The sequence below is a fragment of the Onthophagus taurus genome, chromosome 7 (assembly GCF_036711975.1).
Source record: "Onthophagus taurus isolate NC chromosome 7, IU_Otau_3.0, whole genome shotgun sequence".
In the NCBI taxonomy this organism is placed as follows: domain Eukaryota; kingdom Metazoa; phylum Arthropoda; class Insecta; order Coleoptera; family Scarabaeidae; genus Onthophagus; species Onthophagus taurus.
The window spans coordinates 35,581,857-35,605,868 of record NC_091972.1 but is presented as its reverse complement, the minus strand read 5'-3'; the positions used below and the strand labels follow the sequence as shown (position 1 = coordinate 35,605,868).

At 32.6% G+C, this 24,012-nt stretch overlaps 1 protein-coding gene across 1 annotated transcript; it reads left to right on the top strand.

Moving 5' to 3' along the window:
* The first annotated feature begins 288 nt into the window (after positions 1–288).
* On the top strand, positions 289–23,793 carry LOC111424099 (putative leucine-rich repeat-containing protein DDB_G0290503). The gene is made up of 6 exons (XM_023057531.2): positions 289–721; positions 8,329–11,602; positions 16,801–17,118; positions 17,172–17,426; positions 17,488–17,682; positions 23,601–23,793. The coding sequence occupies exons 1-6, from the start codon at positions 645–647 to the stop codon at positions 23,673–23,675; spliced, it is 4,194 nt and encodes a 1,397-aa protein (XP_022913299.2). The 5' UTR covers positions 289–644; the 3' UTR covers positions 23,676–23,793.
* The last annotated feature ends 219 nt before the right edge of the window (positions 23,794–24,012 follow it).

Below are 24,012 nucleotides of genomic sequence, written 5' to 3'. Positions count from 1 at the left end.
GTTATACTAATAAAGCTATTTTTAGAATTAATTTATAATTAGAAATGTAAAAAATTAAATTTATTTTTATGTTCACCCAGTCTTAATAGGCAACCTTATTTGCGCTTAAACACCACCTCTTTTAGTGTGTTTATTAATAACTTTTATAATTTTTTCTGTAATCGAGATAAACTATATAAAATATACACTTAAATAAATTTAAATTTAGAAAATATTATTTAAAAATATTTTTATATTTATATTAGACAGTTTAGAAACAATACAAATTAACCGATCGCATAGGCAACCCAAACTTCACGTAAGTAACGTTCCGTGCGTGATGTTTATTAATATTTTTTTATAATATTCCGTGAAATGCGGATAAACACTAGCAGAGTAATCGGGGAAATAACCAAAACAATACGATCGAGTGGTATAACGAAGTGTATAATCAACAAAAAGGGGCAGAGCTGCCGAATTCCTTGGTGAACGCCACGACGATGCACATTCAGTTCATGTATGGACTCGCGAAAAACTCTTAGCAAGGAGTTTTTGCGATGGTATCGTATATTTAGAACGCCAGTTGAAAATGAAGCTCTATTTAGTGAAAAAGCAACGCTGTTAATAGTTAATCCGTTTTTATTAACCATTGGGATTGTACAGTTATGGATTATGATAGAGGGAAACGAGGGAGAACTCCTAACCGACGATTTACAAATAGAGGCTATCGCAGAGGAAATATGTAAGAATTATTTGGTTTAGTCTTATTATTCGATTATTAGCATATTTATCTTATAAACATAAAAGTGCATTATTGTTTATTTGTTGTTTTGAAGTTGAAATTTAATATAATACCCAATATAACTTCCGAATTCTTTTATATATATTTGTTTTTAAATAACTTTGAAAGTTCTTGGAAGATTAGAAATAAAACTAGAAACTTGTTGGTGTTCTTCTGAGTTTATTAAAATTATTTTGATATTTTGAATGTCAGGTTGAAATAATCTCAAGAAACAAGTTTGAAGGGATAAGTTGGTAAAAAGGTTGCAATATATATATGTAAGTAACTTATTAATAACTAATTATTAATTATTTCGTAAAATTTTCTAGGTTCAACTGACCTTTATATTCATCTGGTTCAATATTATTATAGTGGAGATAAATTGCTTCTCCAACCTTCTGATTATAACAGTGAGAGAGAGCTCTGATTGTGTGGAACCCCATATTATGGTGTTTTCTATAGCAATGTTCTTCATTTACTATAAAATACCATGTTTTAAATGTATTATTACTTTTTCTTAAAGAAAAATAGTAACTTTGTACTAATTAGAACTTGCTAAATGATGTGCAGAATTTCTCTTTGATTATTAACAAGAGACTTTAATAATTTTAACCAATTTTCTGTGCTTTGCTTATTATTTGATTATTATTACTATACATGGCTTTCTTGAACTTCTTCATTGCTGCTAGTTTTTGAAACATTTTGCAAAATAGTTGTAAATAACATGAAAAAAATTTATACTCTAGAAAACTGTTCCAAAAAAAATTCACTTATTTCAAGGTATAGGTTATTTCAAGGTACAATCCACTTAGGGGAAAGTGTTGTACCTAATGTCCCTAATGTACCTAACCCTGCAAATTCAACCATTTTCACAAATTATAGTTCCGCTTTTATGATACAGTTTACAGTTTGTTTTGAGAAGTGTATGTTGTTCATATAACATGTGTTTACATTTTCTGATGTGAAAAAGTAATTTTTCTTAGTTGTGGTTAATTAAAAATAGTTTATACAGATTTATAGCTGTGCAAATTCCGTATTATACAGATAAGATCACTGCGTTGTTCAATAAGTTTAAACCTAAAATCATGTTTTTAAATTAACCCCAAAGGAAACTGCAGCAATATAACCATTTTCCTTATAGGATGTTGTACCTCAGGACATTAGTTTCGTTGTACCTCGGACCATGTCCCAATAGCTGTCGTTTTGCATTCCAGAAATATTCCTAGAAGTAAGCAAGGTAAAACAAGGCCTGCAATAGATGTTGGCAAATTGGAAAGAGCTGTGAGGTTGTAGATAATAATGCAAAAGTGTCAACCGCGGCTAAAATGTTTGGAATTTCCAAAACTATTCTTTTTCGTCATGTCTCCTTACATCGGTCACAAATTGAGAATAATGGACGCAGAAATCCAAATAATACAGGCTAATAGTTTATACATCAAAAAATGATACTCAAAGAGTGTTTTCTGTTAACTTGTTACCACGACCTATAAGTTCTATTGTAACTTTAAACCTCCAAAGGTTTAGGGCAAATGTAGGTCCTTGATGAAATATTGTCCTGAGGTCTTGAACCTCTATGTAGGTAACAGGGGAGTTTTACCGAAAATGTTGTGTCTTAGACGGCCTCTGGCGACGCAATTGCACAGTATACAGTATGTCCCCGGATCAAGTTACAAAGAGGAAAAAAAAATTTATTACTGATTTTTCAAACTTATAACCACTAAATCGCACGAACTTTATATACTAACTATAGAAGTTAACTAATTATTCCCATTTTTATGTAAAAATTATACTTTTCCTAAATTAAAAATTTTTCAAGTTCAATTTACGATATGTAACCATAGAAACCAATAAAATAAAATAAAAGTTACAACTTATGTTAGTAAAAATATACGGACAAATCAAATTAAAATATGGCTAATTGAATAAAATATTTTAAATGTAAATTTATGTAATAACACACTATGTAAGTAGTAAATATTATTTATTTGTAAGTGAACAAATCCTCATTCAAACAAATTCCCTCCCAATTCGGCACACATTTGAAGACGAATTCTAAATTCTTTATAAGAAGTACGAATTTCCGCTAGTGGTAGAGATTCTATCGCTTTAATTATTCTTAGTTTTAATAGTTCTGCATCATCTTGTAATGGTTCACTGTAAACAATTTGTTTCAATCGTCCGCAACCATTTGGCACAATGTGTGAATGGTAAGCTGGGCAACTGTCTTGCTAAAAGTACATTGACCGTATAAAATTTAAGGGTAATTGGATTTACATCGCTTCAATAACGACAATGCTGGGAAGAAACAATGTCATTTGTTGAAAAACTGTTTGAAAAGCAGCGTCTTCCTCATTTAGTCTCTTTGTCTACCTCTTTATGGATAATACAAAACCCGTTTCAAAATTTTTTATCAATTTCAGAAGTGCCCATCAGGGTCAAATTCACCCCTAAAGTCCCATCCGCGGTTTATAAGAATGATTTTTTTTCTCGAAAACCGTTAGGAGGGGTTACGGTGTTTTGAAAATTGGTAAAAATACTTAGAACTGTGTTCTATTATGTGATAGAATTTGCTTTAATTCGAAGGTGCCCATCAGGGTGAAAACATCCCTTTTCGGGTGTGGGGATTGAAACATTTTTTTTACCAAATGGGGGTTGTAAGCTGTGTGTGAAATTTGGTGACCCAAATCGTATTGGTTACGAAGTTATTAATGTTTTAAGTTTATGACTGGGATTTATGGATAACTTCACACCAGTGATGGAATAAGTTAGCTTTCCCTCAAAGCAATATATTAGCAGTTATTGACATAAAAATGATTTTTTTAAATGGAACACCCTATATATTTTTGTAAATTCGACGAGAGCATAAAGTTTCCTTTCCAAAAATATAGCACACTGGATATTTCGTTCAAGTCTTCTTTGAAACATACAACTTTAAAACTTATATGTGCAGGTTTTGAAAAAGTAGGCTTTGGAAATAAAACAAAAACGAGATTATACTTATAAATAGTATCAAGATAGTTGGTTACAATGAATTAAAACAAATTCATAAACAAGAAGCAGATTAAATTAATAAAACTTATTATAAAACAAGAATAAATATATGGGAACAAATAACAACAAAAGTAAAGCCCTTTTCTTCAGAAAATCGACATCAGTCGACATCTTTTTTTAGCCCTTTTTGCCGAATTGATAAGCTGATTGGGCATAAGTGTTGCAAAAACGTTCACAACTGCGGCTTCTACTTGCTGTCGGGAATGTATTGGCTGTTTATAGATAACATCTTTCAATATACGTACGAAGGCTGTCACGGCCGATGTGAATTAAACTAAAACTAGAACTAACACTAGAAATGCTAGAATGCCATGTTGCAACCTTCTTCAGGAACTGGTTCTAAGTGTTCACTTCGGATTATTTTCCATTACCCCTAAAACTACTACTTCTTCTAATTCCCCGTCTTCATTCGGTGTATAAGTTGTGGATCTTTTCTTTTCGAATTGACCGCTAGTTTGTAGATTATATGTATCACAATCTTCTAAAAATATCATTAAAAGTATGTTTCTCTGAAACCGTAAGAAATATCGACTTGCGGTTTTCGCCATTAAGTTTCTTATAAAAATCGAGCTCAGACACTGATATCATTTTTCCCCTATCTCTTATAGAAAGAGGAGTTTCCCTTTAAAAGTGTCCAGTTTGGCCCACCCTGTACACGACTTTCTTGAACTTCTTCATTGCTGCTAGTTTTTGAAACATTTTGTAAGTCTGCAAAATAGTTGTAAATAACATGAAAAAATGTATAGTCTAGAAAACTGTTTCAAAAAAATTCGCTTAATTCACTTTGTCAACAAAGGGATGGTATAGAAGTTATGGAATTTCAAAATATACATAACACAGGGCAACACTGTTTCTGTGGCATGGGATTTATTAGTCAATTTTAGGTAATTTTGGTCTGTTGAAGACGAAAATAATAATATTTTTGTTGAATGGACTCTACTTTTAGAGATAAACCTAATCCACTTATACTGGAAGTTAAATTTTAAAAAGAGGAGAATATTTTTTAGATTGTTTACTTTAAAATTATCATATGATTTCAAACAAACACAAGTGCTATAAATGATACAAAGAATAATAAAATTAATCATAAAACACAAAAACATAAGAGTTAAAAAAAACGTTTTGTAAATTCCAGCAGTAGTCTGCCATCATATCATCACCTTCTTTTGTGGTTGTAACTACAGGCTATGTCTAAATTCATGTTAGGATTAGTGGTATCAAGTCCTATGGCATTTGGTTATTGGTACAATAGAATTGCACATAGTAAGATTACGTTTTAGACATGGTTCAAAATAATTCTCAAGTGACTATATGGTGATCTTATTGGCCTTGATACCTTTCCTCCATAACCTTGGTGTTTTGGTGGAACCGTTCCCCTTGTTCTTTGCTGTAATCACAATATACCATGTCTTTCGAAAAACACATGTTAATGATGGCAATCATGAGAACCAGAGTCAATTCAAACGAAATAATTTATAGGCCAAGTACTTCATAATCATATGTATCTCTGTATATAAATTGACTCCATAAACTTATGCCTTAGAAAAAAAATTTTTTGTTGTTTCCCTGTGTAATTTATTGTTTAAAGATAAATCAATATGGTGAATCAATGTTATCACTTGGAGAATATTCTGTAATACTGGAAACAAACAAATAAAGAGATCAAATAGTAAAATTTTTAAAGAACACTTATAGGATAAGAATAACATCTTCTTACTTTAGGGACAAGCCCTGTTTGTTTCCATTTCTATTCTTCCTTCCTCTTCTCCCTTCTTCCCACATCCGTTCCTATGGGTTGTTATCTTGTGATGATAACCTCAAACTCTAATGCCAGCGTTTATGTGGTCTTCTTCGGAGTCACCTCGTGTCTGAGCACATCCTGTGCCTCGCATATCTAGGATCTTCCCGCTTCTTACCTTGTCACACAGATTTAAGCCTGTCATAGTTCTTAGGGTTTTCATCTCTGTAGCTCTCATGACTTGTTTGTTAGTTGATGGCTTTGGAAATGACCATTGATTGTGTTTTCTGGGTAGAAATTTGCATGTTAATTATTCTGCGGTGGTTTTCAGTTTGAACAGCAGATGTTGCAGATCATCTTCATTCTCCGCCTACATCGTCAGCGTAGTCATGATCTGTATTTTACAATTTACCATTTTGGAACCTATGGTCCATAACGATATTAAAAGCGGAGGGCTGAGACTATCCACCTGTCTGATGCTAGTTGATACGGAGATTTCCTGCGTTAGTACATTTCCATCAGATTTCCTGCGGGTTTTAATTCTTGTTCTATTTACCGTATTCAGTTCCTTTATAAAGGGCCGGTTGTAATATCTACTGTTAAATCTACCTGATAACTATCAGGCCAAAGATATTCGCTGTAGTATAAACTGGTTTTGTCGGTAGGATTGCTATCGGCGAAATAAGAGTCGGTTGGTAGTACTTTTTCCCCATTTCTAGTAATTTGTGCCATAGGTTGGTAACACTCTAATGTCTTTCTTTGAAATTTGAACTATGATTTTGACAACAATAATAATTGTTTAAAAAAAATTTTCACTACACATAACTGACAACATACGTATAGGATGTTATAGGTTAATCTATGCAGTAACCATACCAAGTTTTTATATAAAATCCTGGGTAGCCATATATATCTGGCGGATAACTGTCTTATCGGCACCGCTGAATACCCGATAAGTTATCCTGCCGATAATCTCGCCAACAAAAATTTCCGTACATTGTAATACAGTACAAACTAACTTATCGGCGAGATAACACTGCCTGGAAGTTTATCGGCATATTGTACAACCGGCCCTAAGTTTATTAGTCGTATATCGATGTTATTTTCTTGTAGTATTCTCGATACAACACCAAGCTGTATCCTTTCGAATGCTTGGGTGATTTCGCCAAAGCAGAAGTAGAGGGGCTTATTTTGAACTCTATGGATATATCTGTAAATCCTTGCTGTTCTTCACTTATTCCGCTTTGTATTGTTATTTTGTGGGCTATAATTTTTATGAACAATTTTGGAATACTACTCAAAAGACTTACTCCTCTGTAGTTTCTTGAATATTTTTTCTGACCTTTCGTGAGTATGGGTCTGGTATACTTCCAATATTCAGTATTTTTTGAAATAGGGTGGTTATTTCTTTTGTAAGTTCTTGTCCACCGTATTTAATCATCTAACATTTCGTCGGCGCCTGGTGATTTGCGGTTTTTGAGTTTTGATATTTTAGCGGTTACGTTACGCCGTCTTGAGTAATATCTATTTCCTTGTCAGTATTGTCTTGATAATTCATAATTTCCGTTATTTCCTGCTCATCCTTGTCCGTGTTATTTACAACTACTTGGTACAAACAAATGTACTGCTAAGGAACAAATGTCAATTATAGTAAGATATATTGAATCGGCAAATCTACCTTTTAATTTGAACATCTAGGTTAATAAGGTTCCCTTTTTAATAAGTAACCAGAAATTAACTGCGTGTGCTCTAGCAAGCTTAACCTGCTTGGGTCTATCGAAAGTTATCTGCTGGTCTCTTCTGGCAATGTATAATGAGATACATTTATTATTTATGTTCTCAACGACTAGCCATATTTTATTTAGTTTGGGCCATTGATGTATTTCAGCATTGTAGTCTTCATTGTTGCAAAAATGTTCGCAATGTTAAAACGTGTAACTTTTAGACAGTATGGGGAGACCATGATCTTAATGCCAGTCCTAATTACTGTTGAAAAAACATATTCGTTTCCCCAATAGTTGTTTTGAGATGGAGAATCTGCAATATGGAACTATTTTACGATATACTGTCATATTACACGTTTTTTATCCCTTACCTGATTATTGTGGAATACCATAACTAATTGTGGATACAATAATGTTGCAATGAACCATCTATCTTCTTAATCTTTTAACTTTTGAGTAGTTAATATTGTGTCAAGTCACTAACACCGGTGTTTATGATGTATGTGTGTACTACTACGGTTATAATAAGATTTAGTTATACAAAATTATGTTAAGTTGTTTTTTGGGAAAATTACAAGCTTCGAAACGTCAAATATTAAGTTAATATTAAGTATTTTTTAATAATTACATGAGAGATCAAAGAAAATATAAGAGCAAATTTTGTTAGCATTGTGTTGATTTGAAATTGACTCTGTGTTGTTCCTGTTGGTTCTCTTTGGAAAGAGATAGATGTTTCGCTAAGATCTCACCTGGCATCTTCAGCGCGTTGTCGACATTCTGCCCTGAAGATGCCAGGTGAGATCTTGGCGAAACGTTTGACCCTTTCCAAAGGGAACCAACAAGAAAAACGGATGAAATCTCGGATCCACCACAACAACACATACTTTTCCATCCGTGAAGCACTACGCATTACCGATATTGATTCTATCTCAACTAAGTTTATGATGACATGTTATCGAATCTAGTGCCTCGACTATATTAAATGATATGATTCATATGTTTAAAATAAAGTTAATAATTTAATTTCTAATTTATGTATCTTTTATTGATTACAGGAGAGGAAATTATTATCCTTGGAGACCTAACTGGTCACATAATAATCATTATAATTCTCACTATTCATATCCACCACGTCCACCAAAACCTGTATCTCCACTTCCCGGTACAGAAGAATACAGACAAAGAAACATTCAACAAACTTCAGAATTAATTAAAAAACAACTCAACATAGATGGAAGTGTGTGTACTGAAGTTAATGTTGTTTCACCCAACGAACCACAAACAGCCGAAAATGTTACGGAGCAGAAGAAAGAAGAAACTTCTCAATCAAGTGTAAACGTAGATCAAAAGAAATTGAAAAATAAGAAAAATCAAGTCGAAGAGGAAGCAATTGACGTTATAGAAATCTACGATAAAATAATTAAACACATTTCGAATATGAGTTATTCGAAAAAACTGAATTTAATAAATCAAAGTAGTTCAGGTTATGATATCGCGATTCAACAGATTCAAAAACAGAAACAGTTGGAATTATCAAAAGCTTTACGCGATATGAGTCAAAGACCTATTTTGGAGACAGATGAAGAAGTCATTCAATCAATTATTCCCGATATTGGGATTAAAATTGAAGATTTACCAAATGATGTTATCAAAGAATTATCGAAGACTTTACAAATTAAATTTGAAAATGACGAAACTGACATGGAGGTTGAAGAATCAAAAGAGTCTCAAGTTATTGATATGACAATAAGTCCTGAGCATATTAATAAAGATACAATTGTTAAAAACGTAATTAGCGAAAAAACAAGTACAAAAGTTGAAGATAAATCGGAAAAAGATGGTTTAATTGATAATATATTCGATTTTGAATATTTGAATAAAACCGAGAATTACGACGATAATTATGAAGAAACTAAACCTGAAATTGTTTCGGGAATCGGGGATGAATCTGAATTTTCAATGGCTAATATTGATGTTACTAAGTCTTATTTAGATATGTCAATGGGTTTAGATTTTAATAGAAGCTCTGGATCTGGTGTAATTCGTATTAAAACTGATATATTTCAATCACCACAAAAAGAAAAAATAAAGCTAAATCTGTTGAAAAACTTACCAAACCCCAAATTGTGTACTGAAAATACAGAAAATGTTTCAAAAAACAATTCGAATGAAAATAAAATTTGTTCTCCCAAACCAATATTAGAAAAAGAAACTCCAAAAGAAATTTTGGTTATAACAAATAAGTCACCTATATCAAGGGACTCTCCAGGACCTTCAAACACAAATAATTCATTAAATCAAAACGATTCAAATCCATCTAATAAATCAACATTGGAAGAAAACAAAATTGTTTCGCCCGTTTCAGCTTCATTTGATCGTATTATTCAAACTCATTTTTCTCCTTTAATACGTGATGTTCAAACACCAACGAATCAATTATTAACAACGGAACAACCTAAAAAATGGAAATCACCAGGTGAAAAGAAAATGCTCCCTTTGGAAAATAACCAATCGAAAACGCCACCTTCAACGGAATTAAATCAAATGAATCAAGTAAATCAACCAAGTGAATCATCAATAAAAGAAAAGGAGATTGTATCAGAAGAAAAAAAGCTTGGTGAAGATAAAAATGTAATTGATGATAAAAATAAATATAAAAAGAAAAAGAAACAAAAAACTGAAAAAATCAAACCCGTTGAAAATGAAAATAAACAATCAAAAAATTCGAAAACATCCCAAGATAATTTAGTTACTTTTAAGGACATGAGTACCATGGTTAATTTTGATGCGAAACATAAACGTAAAAAGAGAAACATTGAGGTTCAAACCGATTCAGATTCGAATTTCTTATTAAAACCAAAAGAAATTAAAGAAATATCAACAATGACCGACTCAACCACCAATTTAGTTACAGTTTCTGCACAAACACCAATGAAATTTTTTAAGAAAAACTATCAAACCAAATCAAATCAAACTTTATCAATAAATTGTAAAAGTATTGAAATCCAAGCAACAGAAAAAATGAAAACATCTTCAACACAAACAGATTATTTAAAAGAACCGGATGATCAAAAAAGAAAAAATTGCGCGTTATTAGCTCAATTAAGATTAATGCAACAAATTGATGAAGAAATTAGAGAATTGTTAATTAAAAAGAAATCGTTGTATGACAATTTAGAAGTATTAACTAAAGGTGATTATGCATCTAAAAGTGATAATGGAACTAAAAGTGATGTTTTAAGTAAAGGTGATAACGTAATTAAAGGTGAGAATGTAATTAAAGGTGATCATTTAGTTAAAGGTGATCACTCAATTAAAGGTGATCACTTAATTAAAGGTGATCACTCAATTAAAGGTGATCACTCAATTAAAGGTGATCACTTAAATAAAGGTGATCATTCAATTAAAGGTGATCACTCAGCTAGAAGTGATCACTCAATTAGAGGTGAACATGGAACTAAAGGTGATAATTCAACTAAAAATGACAACGTAATTAAAACTAATAGAAAGAGAAAAAGTAGAAAACAAGAAAAAATCAGTGAACAAACTAAAATTGAAAAAGTAATTGATGAATCACCAAATAAACTTGATCCGATTAAAATGAACGAAGATGAAAATATTTTAAAACTCGCCGAAACGAATCAAATTGACTCAAATATATCACAAATCGAACAGGAAGTACAAGATATCACAATGAGAATGAAACCGAAAACTAAAGAGATTAAAGATAAAGAACGTATTCCACAATCTCCAATACAAAAGGAACAACAAAAACCTTCCTCAACTTTATCATCAACAGATACAAGTAAAGAAAAACCATTAAAGCTTAGTTTAAGAATTGAGAAAGATGAAAATAATGTTAAAAAATATTCGTTAAAACGGGATCGAAGTTTGAGTAAAGATAAAGATCAAAAAGTAAGTTCTTTATCAACTGAAATAATCGATGAAATTGCTCCTGAAATAAATGTGCCGGCTGATAAGCGTTATAAGATTAGTAAAGATGTTGAAAGGTTGGTTTATAATGATAATAAGTTTATGAAAAGGTGTTGTGTGAAATTGAAACCGTTGAAAAGTAATGAGTACTTTAAGGATAATTCGACGGAAAACGAGTATGAAAAGACGTTGGAGAATCTTGAAGGGAATAGTCGTAGTCCGGGTATACATAAAGAAATTCATTCGGGGAGAAATTCGGCGATGTCGGAACATCTTGGGGAAGTTTCGCCGCATTCTTCTTGTTCGACATCGTCGAATATTTCGGGAAAACCAAAGTCTAAAGTTATTGATAAGTTGGAATTTAAGGGGTTGACGGGATCAATATTTTCTTTAAAGGTGAGTTTTTACTTTATCTTTATTTTACTTTATTATACTTAATTTATTAAGTTCAGTTGAGTATTGATTAATTGCTGTTATTATTATGAAATTGTGTAACATGTAGACGCGGGCAATAAAGTATAAAAAATGCCTTATTTTTTAACTTATTTTATACGAAATCCGTTGGGAGCAACTAAACAAGAACGATGTCAAGCAACATCAACAAGATGTTCAGCAGAAATGGTCATGTGAGTGTTTATCATGCCAAGTTTAGGAAAGATTTGAAACCACGTTGATGACAAAAAGGCTTCCTCGTTTATTTTAAAAGTTTTGTATCTATAAATAAGGTAACTTAAAAACGTATATATATTAATATGCAATTAAAGTATATAACTCTTAGATGTTGCTTAACATCGTTCGTCTTCAGTTGCTCCCAACGTATTTCGTATGCCGAAAATAAGTTGCAGAAATGTAAACAAATTTGAATATTAATTACAACAACTAGTCATCAAAGTTCCAATTACATTCAAAGAGTGGGCCAAAGTATAAAAATTGCAGGAAATCGTTCCAAAGTTAAAACATTGTAGATGCTGACATATTGAAGATTTTAGTAATATTTTTATTTTATGGGTTTATGAGTATCAAATTCTTATAAAATTCTAATTATTTTTTTTACAGTTTTAGTACTTAGTTCCTTTCTGAATAATATTTAAACAGGCAAGATTAGTTTTTCAAATTGAAAGTATGAAACATAAATAATTCAATTAAACAAGGTTTTAGTTTAGAAACTCATTTGTTTTTCATATTACAAAAAATTAAACTAAACAGTATTTTAAAACAAACCAAATTTTTGTTGAATACAATAATAAATGTATTTATGCTTCTTCATTATCTGGCTCTGGCTTAAAATCGAGGTTTTCGCCAAAGCCATCTAAATAGTCGTCAAAATCCATGCTTTTCAGGTTCTTGTAGAAATTTTTAGCATCCAATGGAATAAAGGGCATTAAAGACTTAATAATGTCCTGCAACTTTTTGTTGAAATTTCTGTACCGTTGGGCCAAAGATTTTTAAGTCGTTCTTAAAAGTAAATGGAGCCTGTCTTTCTGGATTTTTCTAAAGCAATACTTCATGGAACTCGCCATTTTCATTATGAGTGTATTTTAAGAAAATTTAAAATGGTTTGTCTTTTTCTAATTTTGTTACTCTGGTTTTTAACCAGCTAACCTTGTTTTTGTTTTTGTCTATTTTTCGGTTAGTAATTTATTTTTTCTAAGTTTTCTACAGAGAAAAAATGATCTGTGCTCATTTTTGTTATAATCAGTGGGGTTTTTCGCTTGCAATGTTTCATTATATTGAGGTAATCTTGCGTCGTATAAATTCTTTGGTTTAATTTTATTGCCTTTTCTATGTCCGAAAAATCTGAATCATTTGGTAGATAGCTCTGGCTAAATATTAAGTACATACTTAAAATAGATATTTTTAATGTAGGGTGGCAGCTAAGTATGTGCTAAAACGATTTTAACGTTTTTGGTTTGGCCACCACAGCTATCTGATCACATTATTAGAGTTTCTGTATTCCGCTCCAAAAAAAGTTCTATAAATCTTTTTAGACATGACCTCACTAGGCCAGAAACTCCTCTTCTGACCTCTCCTTCTTTCCATATAAAACAGTACCTCTTTATTTCCAAAGTATATGCCCTCATTATAGAGCCAGAGTGAAAGTTTGTCCCTTAAATTTTCTTTTTCTTACTAGATGGGCTGTTGCTATTTTTAGATGTAATATCTTCACAGCTACTATTCTCAGAAGACGGTTGATAATCCGAATCATCTTGTGTATGATGATCTTCAGGAACTGTAATTTTATTTATTCCGATTTCCGGCGAAGCATTAGGTGTTATTTCAGGGTTAATTTTTCCGACTCAGAATAGAATTTGTTATTGCTCATATCTTCGGAAGGTATATTTTCACTTGTCAAAATCCAAAGAAAAAGACTGAGTCGGCATTGGGTAGGTATTTAAGGTTCCAACTACTATTATTTACATATTCAATATGTTTGCTGTATCTTACAGCTACTACTTCCTCCTTCACTTTTCTCGAATTATTATTAATAAATATCATAAAAACTAATAAACCAATATTTGATTGTAAGATATCATTGGATTCGTATTTTTTAGTTATGTTAGAAAATGTTATAATATAAGGGTGTTCCATTTAAAAATCAAGGTTAACCCACTTTCCGAAAAAACTAAAAGTGACAAACAATTTTTTATTATTTGGGTTAACAAAAATTAAAAATTGATGTGTTTCGGCTCATGACGATATCTCGAACCGTTTTCAAATTTCCCAGTCCCCTAGTGCCAGGTTTCTTTCTGTCATCACCTTTCGAATCACAGATGCCTAAGTAGTTTTTGCTCAATCCCTGGATCTTTTCTCGATTGGACTCCAATGTATCGTTTTTTTTTAGATTCTTACATCACCCATTCGTTGAACGTGGCCGACTTTAATCATCATTGCGTATGTCGATATTTCGCATTCAGTCCATTATGGTCGCATTCTCCATTACGGTATTTAGTTGTGTAACTTTACTGAAGTTTCGAACCCTATGTATAGTTCTTATACTGAATTAATTAATGTGTGGTTTATTTACTTTATTTTACTTTACTTTTTTGACTTCTTTATTTTTGACCTAAGGCTTCCTTAATTGCTTCGTGTATTATATTGAAAAGTTCAAAATGTGTTTGTATCTCATTTTCCCTTCTTTACAATCTTTGTATTTTTTCGCCTAGGCTTTTTTGGTATAAGTACTTATGCTGTCTTGTAGCAAGATATCTGTATTGTATTGTATAGGTTTATTTGTTACATTCTCTTCTTTTTTCGGGCATTATTTTGTTCGCGGGTTATTGTTATGTTAGTATTTAGGAAGTAATGCAGTTGTGGGTTGAAATGGTATTAGTTCAACTACAGTCACTTCCGGCTGGCGTGCTGAAAGATGTGTTGTTCAATTTAGTATTGGTGTGATACTGCAACGTCTCGGTTGCAAGAGACTTTGGTCTAATCAGGCAAAATACTGTCGAGATATTGCAAAATATGGTTAGTATGTGACAGCACTGTCGTTAGTCCACATCACTCAAGATGTACTGGGATTTTTTGACAAAATCTGAAGAGCGCGATTGTGCAGCTTGGGAGTCAAAGGGTTGAGCCACTCAACAATAATTAACACACCCAAGAGCGCCTCGCCGCAGGTGACACCGGTTAAAGAACAGAAAATGTAGGTTTTCACTGATTAAGGTAAGACGACGCAATTTATACCACATCAATACTAAATTAAACAGCACAACGTTTGCAAAGCAATCGCAGCTAATTGTAAGTTCAGATCAAATCAAATTTTGTCTGATTAAGTTGAGGTTGCTTGCAATCAGTGTTCTACAATTAATATCATATGATACTATATTATGAAACTTGGGTACAGTAAGTTTTATGACCTGGTTTGGATTGCAAAAGATAAAATTTAACTTCAAAATTATTTGAATCATTATTTGGTATTAGATGCATTCACTTGTACTCCTGTACAAGTTGTGCCAATTCTTCAACTTTCTCATTTGTCTCATTTGTTTGTAAATCATAACTAGTGTTTTTTACATTCATTTCTTGGTACAATTCTGGCTTTCGCATTTTATTCAGCGAGATGTTTTTCCGTTATATGTGATTTTTTTATTTAACTTGAGTAGGTGTAATTGTACGAAATTCCTAACATTTCGCAACTTTTAGAGTTCTTTATTTTTAAAATCTTTAGTGTATGTCTCCTGTCCTCATCATGGAATGAACAAAGCTTCTCGTTGGTCGGAGATTTGCCATGATAGCTAAAGATCCTTCATGTATGATCCTTCTTTGGCTAAATTTAATCGTATTTTTTGCAAATTGCAAATCACTATGTTATCATACTGATTTACCACATTGTGTTACCACTTTCATATAAAACTCAATGGTCTAAAACCAAATTTCTTTTTACCATGTATCTTCATTTTTCTCATCTTCCTTGTTGTTAAGTGTAACCAGATTCTTCATGGTGACGAAAATTGGCCCGCGAATGGCTTCTGGCTACAAGAAAGATGTGTTGGACGGTCATTGTTATTTTAGTTTTTTAAAGTAGAACAAATTAGATTTGGTAGACTTAGCAGAGGTACAACACATCCTTGGTACCTCTTCTGGATATCGTTTCATTCATCCCATCCTTGATTAATCTGATAATTTGTTTGGCAAAATACATTTTATGTTATTTTCGGCTGTGGAAGGGCCAACTCATTCTCAATTAACGTCAAATTCACAAGTTTTTCTTGTTATAGCTTGATTTGAAAACAAACATTATACTTGTACACTGTGTTTAATTATTGCGATTTCATTTATGGCCCTTGTTTGACGTCGGTATGCAAGTTGAGATTGCAAAAAATTCAAAACTGCTGCTCAAGATTGATATTGGAACTGGATAAAAATGGACAATCGCTGGCGGCATCATATGGTCTGTTTTGTTCATGGCTTGCTGACTTCCCCTACGGTTCCTGTACGTTTGCGTGAGTTCTTCATTGGTAGAAATACAGTGAGCGGGCTTTCTACGCGTTGTTGTAATATGTTTGAAATTCCTCGTTATACCACGGTAATGTTTCAGAGATCTTTTTTTATATAATGCCATTAAATTATATAATAATCTACCAGTTGATTTAAAGCAAATGAATTCAACACGTTTTTCCAGGTCTAGTAAGCAATTATTTTTGTCATTATCATAGATGTGAATAAGACTAATACTAGCGATTAAAGTAATTTTACTTTAATGATGATTAAGCCCCGCTATTATGTAATTTATTATGTATTGTGTTTTAATTCTTTAGAGTGTTAAACTTTTATTTGATAGAAAAGGCTTGACATGTTATTATTCCTTTTGTTTGGGAGAGTAACTGGTTAAGCACAGAATAGCCTTGGGCTAAACTTCGCTAGTTGATCCACCTACATTATCTAAATAAAGGCTTATTATTATTATTAGACAACTAATAAGGTATTTAATCTATTTTCCTAGAGTTACAATTTTAATATATACAAGGTGTATTGGCATAATCAATTTTTTATGTATACTCTAGCAGCAATTAATCTGTACTATCATCATTATTATAACGAAAGTATAATATTACAATTCGTATAACAGAATTTGTTTATTTTATATACAGGTTATAGACGAAAATTTATTAGCAGCTGGTGATAACGGAATTCTTTACATTTACAACGTAATCTCTCAAGAATTAATGACAACAATTCAGTTATCTACACAAGCACTAACTTGTCTTCATGTGACCAAAGCTTTTAATAACAACGAGTGCCTTATTTACGTTGGATGTTTGGACGGTCAATTGAGAATTGTTAATTATACGAGTAAAGAGCTTGATAAAACCATCAACATTGATCGTCCGATTCAATGTATGGACATTTGTTGGGATACGGTATTTATTGGATCAACTTCGGGCGATTTAACCATTTACAATACAAAGGTAATCAAAATTTAATATTATAAAATATATTGATAGTAATGTGATTTTTTAAGACGTCGAAATTAGAAGATTCCATTCACATTTTTGATAATAGAATATACGCAATTAAAGCGATGCAAGAAGGTCCAAGAAGAGTATTATTAATCGGTACTAAAGACACAGAATTATCGATTAGAGATGCAATGACAGGACTTTTAATGCGCGATTTTAAAACTAATTTTTCACCAACGATTTATTCGATTTTATGTGAACAAAACTTGGTGTATTGTGGTACGAATCAACATGATGTTTTAGCGTATTCATTTCAGGTAAGAATATTGTATAATTACATTTTTTTACATTAATAATAATTTTAATTTTTTTTAATAGGATGGTGAATTGATAAAAAGATATGAAGGAATTGCATCGAGACGTGTTATTTGTATGCAAATAGTTAATAATCTTCTTTTTGTTGGTTGCTTCAATGGTAGTGTATGTGTTTTTCATAAGACGACTCATCAGTATTTAGGACATATGATTCGACCTGGGGAATCTTTATTGTCTATGATTATAGTCAATAATAAAGTAAGTGTAGTTTTTTATAACCTTTGATTAAAGCAGATTTTCGGTCAGTTTCTAAGATACATTTTTAACTAGACTAGTTTCCCAAACTACATTACCATACTCCAACAATAAGCAAATAATAAGTGTACTAACAAATAAACACAATCATATAAAACTTATTTATTACTATTAAGACTTTTATAATAGAAAAACTGTTGTTTTTTGATTAAAAACGCTTACCAATAGGCACAGGATTATTACAACTACATAATATATTAAACTAACGCAAATAACACTACTATTTGCATGATTTGACTTGCAATAATACACCAATAATACATTGATTGTTAAATTATTTTTGTGGTCATTTAAGCAATACATCTGCATTTATGATAAATTAATTTAAATATTAAATATGCAAAATGATATACTACAAATCTTATTTATAATATTGTGTCAAAACGATGTCGATATTATAAATAATTGTCTTTTGTTCTAGAAGAACAAATTTTTATCGCCTTCTAAAAATTACAACAACTAGTTTTTGTGTGACTTATTGTAATTAACAAGTGATAATAAGGATATATTATTTTTATTTTAATTATTCAGCCAAGACTACAAGATATTAACCAAAAAGGTACCTATAACTTAGGGGGAATCTGTTTGCTCTTGGGAGTCCATCTTTGACTATCCTTGGCAGTCTTGAGGCTTTTTTTTCATTCTTATTGTTTTGCCGACCCATCATCACAGTGTCCTGGATATCGCATATCCCTCTGGTATGCTGACATCTTTTATCCTCCCACAAGATGTATCCTGTTAATGACCTTAGCGCCTTCATCTCTCTTGTTATGAGGATACTTTCTGTGGTAGCATTTTCTGCTCTTGTCTTATATCTGCGGATCTTGTTTTCTAAGAACATATACTTGTTTCGCGATATTATGTCTCCCAGTTAACCTGACATCAAAGCTCCTTTCGATGTTTGAGCTGTAACTTCTTTTTGGAAGTTCCTGCTGCTTGTAATATTGACACTAAGACATTTAAAATTCGAGGAGCCAAGTCATTGCCATTGTCGGTCTCAAGTACAAAGGACAAAGTAACCTATCACCAGTATAAAAACCTAATATGCTCAAAGGAGGAACAGGACGTAAAATTGATGCTAAGATACTTAAAATTCATTTTGCAACACCATGGCTACCTTGTTAGAGATTTTGACTTTGATATCGAGATGTTCATGTATAATTTTGTTGCTGTTTTTTCGAATTGGTACAGCATTCGCCGCTTGTTATCTTCGTTCTCAAACAATACGGCAGCATTGTCCGCATAGCAACCTATTTTCAGTTCTTCATTTCAAAACTGATCACCCTTTCCAACACTTTTCACGCCAGTTATTATTAGAAAGAGTTGTCCATGTTGCAAGATTAATGATCAAATAAAAACCATATATTAACTTCTAACTTGCATTTATTTATAAAGTGACCGGCAAAAAAAAACGGCCACAATAAATTAGCCAAAACTTCAAAACTGGCTTTCTCGCGAACCGCGCATTCGATTTTAATTTAATTTGAACATATACGGGCTGCAAGAATGAGAAAATTTTTTTTCTCGAACTTTGTAATACCCTGTGGGGTACAGCTGCTACAGCAGACGGTGTTAACTGTAATCAAACGGTAGCTCAATCTTTTCTGAACATTTTGTTTTTTTATTCACTCTATTATCTCTGTTACTAACGAAAACGCAGTATTTTAAAGCGAACGCCTATGAAAACAAGACAAACAAGCATCAAAGTATAGTCAGTTGTTTTGAATAGTAAATTGACAGTTGTTAAAGACTTTCACAGTCTTTTAACATAATAGCAATGCTGTTGTCAGTAACTGATGTTGCGCGTATTGTTACTTTAATTGAGGATGGCAAAAGTCAGCGATACGTTGCCCATACGTTAGGTATACCCCGAACAACAGTTCAGGATGTCTGGAACCGATATGTGGAAACAGGAAATTTCACTAAGCGACAAGGTTTCGGTAAAAGACGAGCGACAACAGCAGTTGATGACCGATTTATTATTCTAAGCACTCTGAGGAATCGTAGAACGACAGCTGTAGAAACTCAGCATCATACTCAAATGGTGCGTGGGGTTGACGCAAGTGAAAGAACCATTCATCGAAGACTTGCTAAAAGTGATCTGACTGCAAGAAAACCTGCCCAAAGACCGCGAGACATCGGCGAGCACGTCTTCAATTTGAGCGCGTACATATGAATAATGGGGTAAGGTGCTCTTCACTGACGAGTCCCGATTTTGTCTCCGGTCACCTGATGGTCGAGAACGAGTGTGGACACGTCGTAATGAAAGGTTTGCGACCTGCACAATTTCGGAAAGAGTACCTTTCCATGGAGGTTCTATTCCCACCGAACAGAATGGATCCATGCTAATGCATGACAATGCACGACCGCACGTAGCACGTGTGGTTAGCGAATATCTTGATGATTGAACGGATGGAGTGGCCAACGTGCAGCCCGGACCTTTATCGAATATCTTTGGAACCAACTTCAGATGCGCATTCGTCGTCCTCCTGTCCTACCGGACAAGCTTCAAGAGTTACGAATTGTAAATTCCCGGCCACACCATCACAGAACCACCATCGATTTCATAATTGTATAGTCCACAAATCTTTCATTTCAACGTCTTCATATTGCTCGATCTCCCAATTCACATGTAAGCGCGCAGATTGAAGACGCGCTCGTTGATATCTTGGAAGCAGCCTCAGTCCTTTGGCAGCCTTCTTGCAGTCAGACCACATCTAGCAAGTTTTCACACTGACAACAACATGCACCATTTGAAGACAACGCCGAGCTTCTACAGCTGTCGTTCTACGATGCTTAGAACAATAAAACGGTCATCAGCTACTATTGTCACTCGTCTTATTTTCACAGGCGTTCGCTTTAAAATACTGCATCTTCGTTAGTAACAGAGATAATAGAGTAAAAAAACAAAATGCTCAGAAAAGATTGGGCCACCGTTTGATTCCAGTTAACACCCTCTGCTGTAGCAGCTGCACCCCACAGGATATTGCAAATTTCGAGAAAAAAAGTTTTTCTCATTCTTGCACCCTGTATATGCTCAAATTAATATCCGAATAAAAATTTCTATTGCAGGATTATTACAGAAGAATCAACGTTTCGATCAAAAAAAGAATCATCACAATCGAATGAGTGGTTCGCGAGAAAGCCAGCTTTGAAATTTGGGCTAAATTTTAGTGGCCGGTTTTTTTTGCCGGTCAGTGTATAATGTCGTACTAGGTTCGCGACAAAGTCAATTAAGCTATAATCGGTGTAGACTGGAAATTATGTGAAAGTAAAGCATTTTGCTATCTGATGGATAAACAAAAAGACTCAGTCTCGCCTCATCCCATTCCACCAACACATCTTTAATACGATCTTAAAGATTTATTCGAATTTCTAATTTTTTAACATTCCACACTTTCTAACGACGCCATTCGTGATTCATTTTTCATCCTCATTGTGTTTATCCATCAGATAGCAAAATGCTTTAGTTTCACATGATTTCCAGTCTACACCTATTATAGCTTCATTGACTTTGTCGCTAATGATGGGATAACCCGAAACTAGTACGACTTTATATAAATAAATGCAAGTTAGAAGTTAATATATGATGTTTATTAGTTATTATTTAGTCTATCTGCTTGTCTTATACCAGTTTATATGGGTACTCTACGTGTCACTCCTTTCTGTATTCTTATTCTTGTTCTGTTATTGGGGTTCAGCTCCATCGGTGACCTATTTTTTCTTAAGCTCCTCACAGATGCTGGAAGCAGAAATTTCTTGTTCGTCATTCTTTGTAAGTAGCTACCAAACCACAATCTTCTGATTCTTTATACAGTACGTCCGTAAAATAGGCGATACAATCATTATCAATTTATGCATGTTGTTTTTGTATTAAATGTTCATTACATATCGGATTCACGAAAACCATACAAGATTTTCTAGTTTTACATTGTTTACGTTTCATATCTAGGCAGATGTACCGCAAATCGTCGTCCAAACACTATTTTTAGTGATGCGACGAGTCAGCAACTCTTGAAATCGCATCGACTCGAGTCAGATTTGAAAAGTATCAATACTCGACTCTATTTTTAAGGGGGGAGATACATTTAGACGCGCAAGAATAAGTGTGTTTTCAAGATTTTTTTCATTAATATGCAATTAATTTCAAACATTTGTTCATTCCCTACAGTTTGGTCATGCTTTATACTAAACAGAGTGTCCCGTATCTTCCGCATCTGGGCATTATACTATTGTAGGATATATTATTCTGAAGCGATCTTTCTAATAACATTTTTCCGTAATATTTATAATAATCGCACGGCAACTTAGGGAAACGCCTTCAGAGATTGTAAATCACACTCAGGCAATCAGTCCCACCCCCGGCCGGTCCACCACGCCGTTCTAAACTAATTTCGCACGTGTACTCACCAATAGATTCGGCACGGAAAGAGGAATAAACTTTTTCCGCTATTGAAGTGAATCGCTATTGGACGACTTTAAACAGTTCCCGTGCGGTTATTATAAACATTTCGGAAAAATTTTATTAGAAAAATCGCTTCAGAATAATGTATCCTACAACCGTATAATGCTATGATGCGGAAGATACGAGACACCTGTATAAACATACTATATTCACAATGTCCAAAACTTTTCAAAATGACCGGCAAACAGTAATCGTCTAGGGAAGGTTACGACGCGAGTTGCTTCGCCTTGGACAGTCTAAAATTCGTTACAGTGGTTAGAATTACTTGGGAATGCATTTGAATTGTTACTAACAATCATATATTCTATGTGAACCTAAAAAATTTGTTAAATATTATTAAAATTAATAATTAAAGAAAATACAATGTTTTTAAAAAGATGTTATTTTTTAAGACAATGTTGGTTAATTATTCAACAACAAAGCATTTTTTTGAAATAATTTCTATAATTTTTTAGGTTTAAATAGAAAACAACATCACTATTTACATCTGTAACAAATTTCAGGAATATTGGTAGAGTAGTTTTTGAGATATCCAATGACTTGCTTGCTAGTCTGCAAATTCAGGAGCATGCTGTAAACCTTCCTTTTCTTCATAAAATGAACTGTCCATCGGCAGCTGTTCACCACGGCGTTCTTGCCGAATAATTCGGTGTTTATCCATTTTATCGGCGTATATTTTGACCTGCTTGTCAATGGCAATATTCAATGAATTCATTGTTTTTAAAATAGCACTTCTACTTAAACAGGCTAGCCACAATAAAAGCAGAAATTTCGGCTATTTCATGTTGAAATCTAGATGCTTTTGGCATAATTGCTAAATCGTTTTTGACTTGTATTTCTTTTCAAATGATCTTTTAGCCTAGAAAGCTTCATCGCGTCATTCGAAAATGTTTTTTGACAAACATGGTACATAGGCCAAGATGAATTTGTGGAATTTTCAACAATATTATATAATATTCTGTATTGTATTGCGGTCTCTACTTTTTTATTTATGCAGGTGGCATGTTTTCTTGTCATTGGATTGCCCTAGGACATGTTATTCTCTGGTCTGGAATTAACTGAAGGAATAATTGTGACTATTGCAAACATTATTTTGGGGATGAGACGAGGCAATTTGAGCGTATATTCTTAGAATTATTCAATGACAATTAATAAGAACTATCTTATTCATGTACTTCCTTACTAAATAAATGAATTAATATATCCTGTAGCAATAATGTAATTGTCCCCAGTTGCTGCTACTAGATAATATAATTACAAAATTGTGTTTTTATTGTTTGCAATTTTAGAATTTGTTAACAACAAACAATTCACTTACTTTCATACTAATCAATCATTATATAAAATAGTCAACTCTATATTTTAACAATATAATCATTTCAATATTTTATTCTAGGTTATTGTTGGACTAAAAAACAACAAATTGGTTATTTGGGACGTACCTGACGTTTATTTAGAGAAAAATAGGTAGATAATTTTTAGGTTCACCTTTTCTATGGGTTGGTATTGACACTGCCATGCTCAACATTTTTCATCATCTCCTTTTTACCATAGACTAAGCAAAATCATCTCTTTATTTTTACTTTTTACTAGAAATGAATTAAAAGATATAGTTCAAACTTATTAATTAATTGCAATATTATTCACGATCTTGTAAATAAATCTCATAAATTTCGTCAGTTAATTTAGTAATTACATAGAAGTAATAATAAATAAACGCTGTATGTGTGCCTTTTTTAACCATCAATTTTTGTACAGTGTAAAAAATATAGTAAAATGTAAAAAATTGTATAAAATAATCGTTTATT

Bases quoted from the DNA above. Each gene is read 5' to 3' on its own strand.
- LOC111424099 (XM_023057531.2), top strand. From the start codon at position 645: ATGGATTATGATAGAGGGAAACGAGGGAGAACTCCTAACCGACGATTT. The intron at 722-8,328 runs GTAAGAATTATT...TATTGATTACAG, and splicing joins GGCTATCGCAGAGGAAATAT to GAGAGGAAATTATTATCCTT. The intron at 17,427-17,487 runs GTAAGAATATTG...TTTTTTTAATAG, and splicing joins TTTTAGCGTATTCATTTCAG to GATGGTGAATTGATAAAAAG.